At 42.4% G+C, this 14,099-nt stretch overlaps 1 protein-coding gene across 3 annotated transcripts in view; it reads left to right on the top strand.

The window, feature by feature from the left end:
* Window positions 1–14,099, top strand: part of pip4p1a (phosphatidylinositol-4,5-bisphosphate 4-phosphatase 1a) — a 48,240-nt gene that overhangs the window by 11,999 nt on the left and 22,142 nt on the right. For 2 of the 3 annotated variants that reach the window (XM_047588724.1, XM_047588725.1), the window contains exons 5-6: window positions 5,991–6,043; window positions 8,032–8,122. In XM_047588724.1, the coding sequence (XP_047444680.1) occupies window positions 5,991–6,043; window positions 8,032–8,122 (144 nt within the window). Of the gene's footprint in view, window positions 1–5,990; window positions 6,044–8,031; window positions 8,123–11,161; window positions 14,098–14,099 lie in introns of those variants that run through there. The other variant, XM_047588726.1, reaches the window with a different exon arrangement.

A 14,099-nucleotide genomic window follows, 5' to 3' on the forward strand; every position in this document is an offset into this window, starting at 1 on the left:
CTGTATAACAGAAATGTGTATTTTCTTTTTGAGTTTTGAAGCGTTTGTCAAAGCTGGAGCATTTATACTTGTGTAGTGGTGCTTGCTGGTGGCAACTGGAAGTGAGCGGCGCATGTAGGAGCTGGAGTTAATAAATGTAGATGGCGCGTAGGAGGCGGAAGGAGGGAGAATTTTCTTTGCTTGTCCGACTACTGAGAGATGAGGAAATGGGTTCTGGATTATTCAAATCTGTTGGCATCTGTAGTGTAGTTAGATTTCCCTCTGGTGTAGATATGTGACCATAGCTCAGGCTTTACTCGGATACGAGACTAATATAAAGTAGATTTTCTCATTTTACTCTCAACAGACAAGGAAATGACTTTATTAAATGCTAAAAGGTGGAAAAAGATGTACTTTCGGGTTAATTTGTTCATGTTTTTGTCCTCAAGGAAATTCATTTCTCACTTTAAAGCTACAGCGGAAAATGTTTCTTTCCCCCCATTCGTTCAGTGAGAGTAAGCTGACAAATACTGTCAATTACAGGAGCAGCTCTTCGTTTAACCAGTGTTTATCCTGTGCTGTCGTTCCCTTCGCTTTTTAGACCGTAGTTCTCCCTCGTTCTTAAGGCGACTTTATAACTTTATTAGTACCAGTTCTTCTTTGGGACGTAGATTTCACGTGTGTTTCTTTGTTTGGCATCAGCTCCAGCTTAAAGTTGGGTACGTTCAACAAAATAGTCTTTACTTTTTTAGTTTATTGTGACGTCCCTGTTAATCAACTGTACAAAGTGCCAGTAAATAGGGCAGCTTTAGCTAATTAAGCTCATTTCCAGCTGTTGTCCCCGGCCTTGGTGGTAAAGGGGCATAATACAATACAAGATATTATCATGAAAGGTTAAAAAAGGGAAAGAAAACTAAAAAAAATTATCTTTAAAAAGCAGCAGCAATTTACAAATTCAATACAAGTCAAGTAAGGACAGAAGAGACACAGTAGTGCACATTTAAAAAAACAAAAAAACAACACAACTCAATGCATCAAGCACTGAGTTGGCTATTAGAGCAAAACACAAAAAGCTTCCCCAGTGGCATCAGAACCACAACCTCATGCTGCACATCACAATACACGAGCGCAAACAATTTCATACACCGCAAGCGCAATGCATGCATCAAATGAGCAGCACGAAACCATTTACCGAACACATCATCGCACGAGGCCGCAGTAACGGTAGCTGGGAACACGACTCATTTAGCACAAACGCCGTAAGAAAAATACATGATGAATGTGAGCAGGTGATGAACTTTCCGTCTTCAGTCACGTCTCTGGGGCCGAGGTTCGGCAAACGTCAACGTCTCCGAAGGATGTGCGGTGAGGACGGTCAGACACTAGAAACTTTTACCTGCTGCACAGGTGATGCATTATGTGGACAGGAGGTCAGAGGACTCATACCTGGATAAGGAGCAGGACAGATTACATCTGGAAGGCCATTAGGATAAACTTTAGCAAGAGGAATCTCTAGGCGTTGGCGTTGGGAATCAACAGTCTGCTGGACCTGAAGAACCCTTGTATCGAGGAAGGGTCGTGCTAGGTTCATCTCGTGACGTTCGCTGCTAAATGCAGTGAACTTTACTCGTAGTCCTTGGCCAGGTGGGAAGTTGAGGCGCAACATCTCATCGTAAAACCCTCCAGGCAGGTAGGCAGACTCCACATCCACAGTCATTAGAAAGTGAGAGGCCAGGAGGTTTTAAAACGGGCAGGACTCAGCGGACGTGTTGGCGAAGGAACGTGATACCACGGCGCGTCGTCTGAAATGGAAACAGTTCTGCCGTCTGATAGTGAAGGATGCGAGAAGGGTGAAAGACATCGTGCTTAACACCGCGAGAGTTAAGAAGCCTTTTGTTTCGCTGAGAGCGGGAGGTGAAAGGAATAATTCTCGTCCGAGAAGCATCTGCAGCCAGCAGGGAGAGACGAAGGTATGGGTGGAAAGAAAAAACAAAACAATAAAAAAATAAGGCGGTTTGAAAAGTCCACAACTAGGCTTGAAAGGATGTCGGGATGTGAGGCAGGTGAGGCTGATGGGGCGCTAACCGAGTCCATACCAACCGCCCCGCTGACCAGCTCACAATTGAATTCTTGTTATAAACAACAAATGGAAACAATAAGTGCCTCTGAAGCTCCGCTCGCCTGCTGGAGGCGCCGCTCAGCCACCCTGCTAGCTTCTCGTTTTTTTTTTTTTTGCCAGACGGTATCTGTGCTCTGCAGCCTCAAGCTGAGCCTCAAAACAAGCATTCAGCACATCAGGCATTATCTGAAGTGCCGGACGCTCTGGGCTGACTGCGCAGCATATTGACACGCTGCTTTTCCTGGCTGGGAACCTGGAAATGGCCAAAGAAAATAACTCGCAGAGAGAATAAGTACTACACCTGTACTCGAGGCTTTATTATAGACCGACAATCGCTCCACTGGAGGACTGTGTGCTAGCAAGTGTAGGGTTTCTCATTAATACAGGGAAGGAAATAGATGTTTTTATAAAGGTTTAAACCTCTTAAACACCAATCTATCCTTTTTATGTCTAAACTAGAAGAGATTATATTATGTTTGCACTTGAGAATTAAAAAAAAATAAAATAAATTGCTGCAGGTTGAGCTTTAACCACATTGTGGCAGCATCAGCTTGTAGTAAAGTTCCAGCTGGATCCATGAATGTGGGTCAAACCTGAGTGAGATCCGCAGTCGTGATTATAATAAATACACGTTTTTACACATTTGGTTGGGTCTCTAAAAGCACCGCCGGTCAAATAACAGAAAGCCCGTTGGTCTGGAGTCAACCACCAGGCGTGTGGTCGACCTGAAAGGAAATGAAAAGCACAGTTGTCTCTGTGAGGGTTTAGCTTTTTAAAAGCCGCAACGTGACATGTTGATTTTTGCTGCTTTTTCACATCCTCGTCTACGAGGTCGAAGATGTTTTTTTATTTTTCCCCTTCGTTTCAGTCCCTGGCATCAAGTTGTATTTCGGATATTTTGTAATTGTGACACTAACGTCCCTCACGTCTTCCTGGATGCGTTTGTCGTCTTTCTCGTTTTATTATTATTTCGACCCTGATCCGGTCAAAGTACATTTGCGCACACCTACAATTAAATTAAATTAAACGCATCTCCACGTGTGTCCTGAGTGGCCACTCATGATCAGATCTCTGCACACAAGGCAACACTTTGGGATCAGTTAAATGTTGCGCAAAAATCGACAACTGTCCCAAGATACTTGTGCTTGTCAGGTTATTATTTATCCCTGAGATACAGTTTGATAATGTACCCTGGTTTTCTACTCAGAAAGTCGTAAAATTCTCACCGAGTAGAGTTACAAAGATGGCCGCCCCGTGTGTAAACAGTAATTAGAAGCTACTGTAATATTATTATTTTCATTAGCTCTTCTGATTAGTTTTTGTTGCATTAAATCAGTCGTACAGACGTTTTTTCCTCATACATACGTTAAAATGCTGTTACAGCATAATTTAAAACTTTTCATGTGTTATATGGGAACTACAAGCCCACGTCACACAAACAACGGCTAAAAACAATAACCTGGTAAAACTAAAACATTGCAAAACACCATCATGGCAAACAGAGAGTAATTTTTTTTCTACATTTAAATGTAGAAAATGAATGTAAATAATTCTAGTTAAAACAAACCTCATGAGTTGGTTCAAATTATCTGTTCATTTACAATTAGTGCAACTTAAATAGCCTGAATTCTGTTTAACATTATAGCAATAACATCAAGAATTGTTTTAAAAAAAATTTTATTTCACTCTGCACCAACAAAACGTAAAGTTTCCACCAAGTTGCTTTCAGGGACAAAGTTTTCAGAACGCTGTTTACTCAGGTGTGACGTCATATAAATAAATAATAATAAATAGATAAATAATAATAAATGTCAGTGGAGCCACTTTTTGTCCGCCTGAAATTCAGGACAAAGGCTGAAATTAGGGTAATACACTTTGAAAACAAAGAAATTGTTGGAAAAAAAAAAATATATATATATATATATAATGTGGGACCTTTAAATAGGACTTCACCACTTTTGATTTTAACTTGGAAAAAAAGTCACTGCCATTACTTTAAAAAAAAAAAGTAAAGCAGCAGCTTTAAGAGATTTATCACCGTCTAAGACGAGTAGTGAGTAAGAAGTACAACCACCCTCTGTGGGGTCTGTGCTCCAGCCCCAACACTTCTCTTTGTCTCTTTGAGCGCTATAAACATTCACCGGAGAGAGTCAAGAACTAGTCAAATGTTTTCGAGAGGCTGTGTTTTACCGTACAGGAGAGCTGAATAATAAAACTGCTTTGGCTCTTTTTTGGCTTTTTCGAGTGAAGCTTTTATCTTCTCCAGTTGAAGTATTTTGTTACGGTTGCAGTCGACCTGCAAGGTGTTTTTTTTTTTTTTTTTTTTTTTGTGTGAAACGTGCTGTTGCAGGTGAATTATTGAAGACCCAAAACTCGGTTGTGAGCGAACGTTGAGTTATCGGCTCAGATCAATAAGCCCCATCAACTCTGCTGCTGATGTATTACGGCTATTTACTGCGAGAGGGTGAAGCACAAAGAAAATCCCAGCTCCTCTTTTAACGATGTGCAGGACGGGTGAAGATGGCTCGGATGTACGGGCGGAGGGGGGAGAAGAATGGAGGTGTGATAGGAGGGGAGATGGATGGAGCGGTGTGTGTTTAGCATTCAGCCGGACGCCTCCTGCCAGGGAGCGTGATACAGATCTGAGCCCCCGGGTGGCGTCGCAGTGAATCTTTTATCGCGGGGCGCTGGCGATAATGTTTCTTTCCTTTTTTCACTGTTTTCTCTCACGGTCGTGACGAGTGTGCGGCGTGCACAGTGTGTTCTGTAAACCCCGCCGAGAAGACGTATCACAGCCTCGCATTAAGGAGCGAGTGTCTGCTCTGTGACAGATTTTTATTTTTATTTTTTATTTCTTTGTGGGTCTTTCGACCACTTGTTGCCAAGAATTTGAATGAAATTTTTTCAAATCGTACCAGGAGGCGTATTTCAATTCGCGAAAGGAATTCATCTTCAAGTTCATCGCTTGCACTTGAAATGTAAAAGCAAAGTACTTCATGTAGTGCTGAATTAGATCAGTTGCGCCCAACAGCCACAACATTATGACCACAAACCCGGAGAAGTAAATGACATCGACGTCGTCTTTCTGCTGAGAAGCTTTTGCACCTGGTTTTCATTCATGTGGATGTTACTTAGACATGTAGCACCCACCTAAACAAGAGCAGCCACCCCCCCACAGCAATGCTGGGCAGACACACACACAAAAACACCCGTAACACCAAATGACAAACCTACACAATATTAGGAAGGTGGTCGTAATGTTATGCCTGATGAGTGTACAACATAATTGTGTAATAATAGTCTTTATTTCTGTAGCTCTGTTCAAATCAACGTTACAAAGACATAAAAATCTGCAGTTTTAAACACAGGTACATAACAATAAAGGTAAAACCCAATGGAAAAAGCCGTCAGATAAAAGTTTCATTTGTGTTTTGGATTTAAAAATAAAAGCAATTTCTATTTTTTTTTGTGACATTTGTGTTGTTTTAGTGCGACGTTCACTTACGTGACAAACAGCCTCTGTTACATTAGGTCCTTCACACCCCCTCCATAAACTCCCTCTTTCTCTTCCGGATCAGGTCACTAATAGAAAAACCTTCTCAACGGGGCAAACGGATCAAAACAATTTAGTCCGGCTTCCACCAGCACATTATCAGCAAGCAGCAGTGAAGCACTTTTATTTAACTCTTTATTTTAACCTGGTGCATTTTAACTCCATCTGTGTGAGTTTAGTTTTTCTGTGTTGATTATGAACTCAGGGAGGAGGAGGAGGAGGAGGTGCAAGCGGAAGCAAAAACACATCAGAAGGGATTAGTGGATTTAGGACTCGTATTTGAAGTGTTGATAACTTCTGCCGCTTGTTTTCTGAATCCGACATCTTGTGTCATTGCAGTGGACAGAGTTCACGGACCGGACGCTGGCCAGGTGCCCACACTGCAGGAAAGTGTAAGTAGCTATAAGCAAATCATCCGTCACACCGGTGCTCCTACTGTACTTTCATGTTTGGCTTTTATATCCTTTGGCATTTACCCGGAGCTTTTTCTCAAGAGACAACCTGACAAACAGCGAGCGGGGATTTAGGCATTTCCTCAAAGAAAGGACACACACTGCGTTTTCCTCTGAATCAAACCTGTTGAGGCTTTTTCCTGTGACCTTCTCTAGCCTCGACATATTTTTCTCCGAGGTGTTAAGGAGTGTTTGCACCGGCTTCTTGTTGCACACATGATGGATGTTGTTTGAGCTTTTCTCCTAGACCACGTTCCTATATCACATAAGCTCCTTAACGTTGTGAGCAAAGTTCATGAGTCAGTGCAGGGAATCATCAGGTGGGAGCGGCTATTTCGAGAAATTACAGTGACGTCTGTTTATACAAAACAAGAGAGAGAAAAAAAAAGAAGCTGCAGGTTGTAAACGTCACAATGTGCTGAAAAGACTGGCCCGTGTGTTGGTTGTGTTACTGCGATGCACAGGTGCAGTCCTCACGAAAAAGCTTTAGACTTTTGTTTGTTAAATCCAGAATAGGACTTCACGATACGTATCACGATACTTAACTCACGATACGATACATTATTGCGATATTATGATATTGCAATGTTCTACATAGTTCGCTGAGAAACTAAATGCAGCTTAAAATACAAGTTCTATATATGTGGATCAGATGATGATAATAATTCATTGGACAAATTGAGTCAAAAAACAATATTAATCCAAATGATACATTTACAGTCTGGTGGTGGAGGTGAGGAAGTTGTTTATTATCCACCCAAAAAATTACCTTTTCTTTTAAAATCGATATTAATTAATATTGTGTCATAAGATAAATATATTGCCACGTTGATATTTTTTCCCATCTCTACCAGAAACTGGATAAAAAAAAAGTCCAGCCTTGTCCTTTGTGTTATATCAGACTTTAAATGCTTTGGATCCAGCAAAACCTAAATAAACAAACTCATCGCGTGTTGGGCGTCAGAAGGAAAAGTACAGATGTGAATAAATAATTTAATGATGGCTGGATTCCATTTAGATTACCCAGCGTTGCAAATATTGTCTTGAAATGGTGTCGAATTTACAAGTAAACTCCAACAGCCTCATCATTTTATTAGGCCTTTGCATCTCCAACATTAAATTTAGCTGGTTGTTAACTGTTGAGGCTGTTTTATAGTAGTGTGAGACATGGACGCCATAAACTTAGCCAGTGTGAGTCTTTTATACTTGGCTCCCTCTGTGAAAACGTCACCAAAACACTAGTTTGTGCTATGTCTTTTTTTTTTCATTTCTACTTCCTGTTTCACTTTCAACATAACTATTGCCAAAATTTCACAGAAGACCAGTCGACAAGACAAATGTTTGTGTCTTTGACCCTCCTCAGTTAAACTTCTCCTCCAAGTGTTTCTTCTTTATTGCTCCATAACAATCAATTCTAAAATTGTGGCGATGGAGAAGCAGCCGGAAATATTAAAGCAGAAACACGCTACGACCAAGCGAACCTATCACAGCTGTTGTGGTCGGTGTTGCCGCGGCGCGTAGCTACATATCTGGGGAGGTGCACGTCAGGTTTTACGGCGTTAGCGTCTATTAGCCTCTGTTCGTTCTAGACGCCGAAACAACGTTCTCATGACCTGCAGCCACTTGTGCACCAAGATTTATGCGCACACAACGTCTCACGTTATGCTCACGAGCTCATGATGCTAGAAGTTAAGCAAACAAGTGGTTAACATAACGCAACAGCATTTTTTTTCTCTCAGTAATTTCCACGGCCCATAATTTGCATAAATTAAGTTTTGGTTGCTTTTCTTTCTTTTTGCAACTTTTCTTTCGAAAACAGTCAATACGCCTGTTTATCATTCTGAGTTACAGTACCTGCTCTGGTCTTATCATGGCGTTATATTTTTAATTCAGGTTTAAAATTAAGTCTCATCTCCTCTCCTCTGCAGCTCCTCCATTGGTCAGCGGTATCCCAGGAGGCGGAGCTTGTGGTGTTTTCTACTCTGCTTGCTATTCAGCGTTTCCACCGCCGGGCTGATGGTGAGTGCAGATGTCACTGTGCTAGAAAAGACATCGTAATTAGACATTGGTTTGATTAAAAAAAAGCAAACGAGTCCAGGGTGCTGAGGAAGTGTTTCCACACACATAAGGAGGGAGCTCTTTGGAAAGGGACATGAAGGGAAATAGATTTCTCCGTGCTAGAGGAGTGCCTTCGACTTTTTTCTTTTGGAGCTTAGCTATTTATCTGAGTGCGTTTGATTTATTTATTTATTTATTTTTTTTAAATCTTCAGATTTCACTCCAGACAAAGCCAGCAGGGGGAAGCGTCACGATTACAATCTGCGCTTTCTGTTGTTTAACATGGAGGCTGTGCACCTCGGGGCCGCTCTGCAGACACTGTGTGACAGGCCTCCATTTGTCAGTGAGATATCCGCTAACAGCCTGCTTTAACTGTACGCTGCGTTCGGGGCTGCAGCACCAGCCCAGAATAGAAGAGAAGGAACATTTCTGCAGAGTATTGACCTTCTCTTTCTTCTTCTCCTCTCAGCTTGACACGCATACAATCCGTCCAGGCTCACGGTGCCTTTTTATATTTCCCTGTTGTCGCTCTGATTCAAATGCGGAGCCCGAACCTTTTCGTTTTATTTTTTTTTTAGGTTGTCTGGAGTAAAAATGATACACGGAAACGTACAGAAAGATGTATAAGGTCTATAGATTCTGCTTCCCGAACAGCAGAGGGAGCAAGATGAGCATAAAATCATGTAAGTCGTAGGTATACGTGCCCGGCAGCATGGAAGCATGAAGAGCAGTTGTGCAGACATTAAATATGCTGCACTGAAAGCGCTGCGTACGGTTGCAATAAACGTCACGACGCGGCATCTCCTTGTGTTTTATTAAATTGGCTCTTTTAATTATACGAGCGGCGCAACGAGCACGCGGCATTTTGACAGTTTAATCTTCAGAGGTGTGCGTTGCATCAGCAGCCTTTCGACATCAAGGACCCAAGTCGGATCAAAGTGCTCCTCCAGACGGCGTTTAAATATGAATAAAAAATTTAAAATAAGAAGAGAAAAAAGCAGAGACTTATTAAACGAACCATAAAAAAAAAAAGGGGGGGGGCCTTTAACATCCCGGACGGGGAAACGTTATCGACGCCTCTAGTTTGGTCATTTTTATTTGTCACATGTGCAGAAGAACCTGATGTGTTTTAAAGCAGGAGGAAAGATTCTTCCTTTTAAAGCCAGAGAAGAGCATATTTATACAAATGCCTCCTCTCCAGTGTTGACTCTTGAATTCATATTCTCAGAAAATCCCTCGGGGTTCCTCTCAAAGTCACTTTTGCCATCTTCATTAAATAATTTTCCTCTGAGCAGCTGCACGCTTTTAATAGTTGATGGAGTGGGAGGACTATTTTCTCTCTCATCCCTCAGTCACTTTTAAGTATCAAATATGCACTCTTCCGTTAAAGAAAGAAAGAAAGAAAGAAATATGCTCTTTGTCTGAGTGGTACAGGTGTGTGAATCAGGAAACGTCTCATCTGTGTTTCTGTTTGAGATACTGAACCGTCCTTATGTTGCACCAGTAGTTGGGACAAATGGTTATGACATCGATCAGCCATAACATTAGGATCAAACCTGTAGCGTCTGTTTTTCACTGAGATCTTTGAAGGTGTGTTGAGGCATCAGGCCCAGAGACTTTCTGCTAGAAGAGTCGACTAAAATGTGAAAGAGCCTCAACAATCCTTAATCCTTTCACTTGCCCGTTGTTTTCCTGCTTCTAACTTACAACTTTGAGTTAAATTCCAGTTGACAGGGTCTCAATTTGATTCAGTATCCAGGCAGTTTTTACTTAAAACTGAGGCTGACGTTGTCACTGGTTCCAGAAATGTGTGTTATTTCTACAAAACTGGCACATCTTCCAGCTTCTTCTCTGCCTTTATGCTTTTTTAAATTCAGCGTCGGTGATCTCAGAGTTATAACTCCTGTCGTGTTTTGGATCTCTCTCGCATATGGAAAGAATATTTCAAATCCAGATCAATTTCAAGGTTGGAAAACTGACGCTAGATGGGTTTACATGGAGCCAAATATTCTGAATTCGGACTGAATGAAAATGCTCCTTATAAACATCTTAATGGGAACAAACCAAACACGATGATTCAGGTTTTACAGGGGAAGAATATTCTTTTCCCAAACCGATGTTAAGTCCTGTGAATCTGAATGAAATTTTTAAAAAACAACTCTGGTAGAACGAGACATTATGGCAGAAAAAATAGAAACATTGAACAGTTTAAAAAGGTCCATCACAAATTAATTGAGAGTGGAACGAATCCTGAACCGCTGGAAAACCTTGAGACCGGCTGCTGTAAAACCAAACAACACAATGTTTAGTAAGTGGACGTCAGGTGATGTTTTCATGGATCTGGGCCTGTCACACGTCTGTAAAAGGATTAAAAGTAGAGGTGAATGTAAACATCAGATCAGAATAGATCACCTAACGTGTAAACCAGGGGTGTCAAACATAAGGCCCGGGGACCAAAACCGGCCCGCCAGGGTGTCCAATCTGGCCCGTGGGATGAATTTGCAAAAATTACACTGGAGATATTAGCTGGAAATCTTTGACAAAATAAGAAATTTCACAGTTTTTCATTACATGTAGCTGTACTTTTTTTGCACTAAAGCAAAGGGAAACATTTGGAGTTGTCGTTATTTACCAGGTTATAAGCTATTGGGCAACTGGTCCGGCCCCCTTGAGGTCAAATTGGGCTGTATGTGGCCCCTGAACTAAAATGTGTTTGACACCATGACTCCATGTAACCACACCTGTGAGTGGTCATAATGTTATGGCTGATCGGCGTGTTATCACAGGACTCGTCTCTGTTCTTGGTTTTCAAACGCAGTCACGGCTCTTTAGTCCTGATTGGACTTGCTCGTTATAATCACCACAGCTCACTCTTCTCTCTAAAAGGGCTTTTTTTTATTCACGGGGAAACTGATGAATTTTCTTAACCCCCATCCACCCACCCCCATCACCAACCCCCACCCCCACCCATCCCCACCCCCCACCCTCCTCTCCCTTCAGGCCGGGACGTGGGTGAAGGCCCAGACCTACCAGGGGATCTACGCCTCGTGGGCCGTGCTGCTGCTCCTGGTTCTCGTTACCCTGGCTCGGGCCTTCTACTGGGCCTGCATGAGGGTCAGCCAGCCCCTCCAGAACTTCACATAGAGAGGAGGGGGGGGGTGGGGGTGGAGGCTGCTGGCGGCGGCGGCGGCGGCGGCGGTGGCGGCGGTGGCGGTGGCGAGGGGGGGGAGGGACGACTCACTTCCAACAACCCAAGTCAGGAGGAAAGATGGCTTTAAAGAAAAGAGAGAGGAAAAAAAAAAAAAACACAACGCAATATTTATTTAAATCAGCTCCATAAGGAAAAAAAAAGTCCTCCTCCTCCTCCTCCTCCTCCTCCTCCTTTTGTCCCGTTCCTTTTAGTCAAATGTGTTTCTAAAAAAAAACAAAAAAAAAAACTGGATGGTGGTGGCTGCGACTGCTCTATATCTATCGGTAATTATGATGACGCGTATAGCCTAATGTACTGTTTATCTATTCTAATCTCGTGGCCAGTGTGGGGTTTTCATTTTAACATTTTTTAACCTCCTCTTCTCTCCTCCCGCCGCTGTTGATCATTTTTTCGGCTTCAAGTCTGTTCCCCTCTCGTTGTCGAGGGGCTCAGAGCTCCTTCTTAGGTGTGAATACTGTCCCTGTCACGGTTTTCTGAGGAACCCCTCCCTCTTTTTTCCCCTAACGCGACGTAAGCATCATTTTCAGCATTAAACTTTTAGAAACGAACAAAAAACAAAACGAAACAAAAGAAGTCAGATGAAGCTAACCAATCGATGCCAGCAGAAGACCACGTGGCTGGAGGGACGGCGGCCTCCCCCTGTGAATCAAAAAGACCAAGTAGGTGTTGAAATGTGTCGGGAAAATTGAGAGCGCAGGTCGGCTGTGATGTTTCTGAAGTCGGTGTTCATGCTGAATTTATCTACTGACTTTAATCCAAAGCAGCTTGAAAGCCTTAAAAAACAAACAAAAAAACAACAAAAATAAAGAAAAACACACATTCGTTCATACTTCCGCAGCCACATGAACACACACACACACTGTAGCGCGACAGCAACAGGCTACGTGCTCAGAGCGCGGTTATTCAAAGGCGTCCCAGCCTCCGTCCTCAAAGACTCACCTGAGTCTCTCGTCTGTCCTCGTTTCGGTCGAAGGAAGAAGAAGAAGTAGAAGAAGTGACGCGAAACCACTTCACGTGAAAGCCTCATATTTTGTTGCGGCCTGATAAATGTGTAACCACACTTTTTTTTTTTGTTAATAAAGTCCTGGCTGTGTTTAAATGCCATATCTCCAGCGAACGTATCATTAACGGCGCAGCTCGGCGAAACGCGTCTGTTGTGAAAGACGCGACGGAATATAAAACGCGACGTTCTGAACGCCGTTCCTGCCTCTGGGTCTCCAGGGGTTTGGCTTTTTGTTGTCGGCTGTGTGTTATCAGACTAACAAAATGCTACGCTGCGTTTGTCTCGGCGCGGGGGGAATCAGATCAGAGACGAGTCGTACAGAAGCTCTGGAGATTCTGCATCTGAGCGGTTGAATTTTTAGGGACGGAGGCTGGTTTGGTGATCGTCGTCGAGCTACGTTTGTGCTTCCGCGTCTGATCTTTGACGTTAGCGGGACGTGGCTCCTGGACCCAAATACTTGCTACGTGCTACCAAAATGATTTTCCTAGCTTCTCCCTTCCCAAAAAAACAAAAAAAGAAAAGAAAACCATCTAATTGGTCTTGTTTTTTCTTTCATACGTCGCAGCGTTGTTCAGCATTTATTAGCTCCAGTTGTTAGCCGCCATTCTTTGAAGTGCAGAAAGGATCATTCCACTAAAACGCAAAGCGGCGACTGGTCGGCCGCGTTGCGTTTACGTCACAAGCGAGTGGAAATGACCTGAAGCTAATAAATGTTGTCCTTCTTCTTCTCTGGCTGCTGAGACACGTGAACCCTGCATTTGAAAAACCGATCACGTCGTTGCTTTTTTTCCGTGGAGATGCTCGTCAGGCTACGCCATCAACACGACTACAAATTAAACTCGAGGCCGGCGGAAGATACAAACACACACACTGTCCCGTAACCCGTCTGTGGTGGTTCTGAATGTGGTAGCAATTATTATTTTTGTTTTTCTGTTCATCTTTTTTTTTTTTTTTTTCTGTAAATATATTTGTTGTTCGTGTACAATGGAAGTGACTAAAATTATTTTGCACTCCGAGCTTAACACTACTGCTGTGATCGACGTTTTATTCGTTGTTTTTAAGAAGGTTATTTTTTTGCAGCTCTTCACCTGTTGATTAACTTAACTAACCCAGTTACGCCTCCGGGACGCCAGGTCGTGTCTGAACCTTAATCACACACACACACACACACACACAAACATCAATGAAACTTGACAACTGAATCACATTCCCAAGCGAACAACGCAAACACGCAACCAGCACCTTATACAGTAGTGAGAAAACACCGCATACACCAAGTAAAGATGATATGAAGTTAAGACGGTGCATATGGATGTGTCATGTTATTTATTATACACACTGCAGAGTAGGGTCACCTGAACAGTTTTACCGTCTTACAATCTTATTTATTGTGGAGGAAGATTATTCCATCGTGTCGCTCCAAGGGCATTTCTTTATTCCTTTTCCTTTCACTACAACAACCTGCCAGTTGCAAACTATGGTCAGTGGGAATAAAAGTAGAATAAAATGAGATTATAGGACAGGATTCGACATGAAGTGACTTGTTTAAGGGGAGCCCTTTTTTTTTTTTTTTTTTTTTTTTTTTTTGCAGTGGAGTGATCATGTTTTATCCATGACTGCAAAGAATTTAATCATGTTTAACGCCAATAATCGAGAACCTGGCTGATGCTCTTTTCAGAGTTTGTTTACACTCAAATAAAGACATGATGATGTACAAAACAAGT

Source organism: Mugil cephalus, chromosome 7 (assembly GCF_022458985.1).
Source record: "Mugil cephalus isolate CIBA_MC_2020 chromosome 7, CIBA_Mcephalus_1.1, whole genome shotgun sequence".
Lineage (NCBI taxonomy): Eukaryota > Metazoa > Chordata > Actinopteri > Mugiliformes > Mugilidae > Mugil > Mugil cephalus.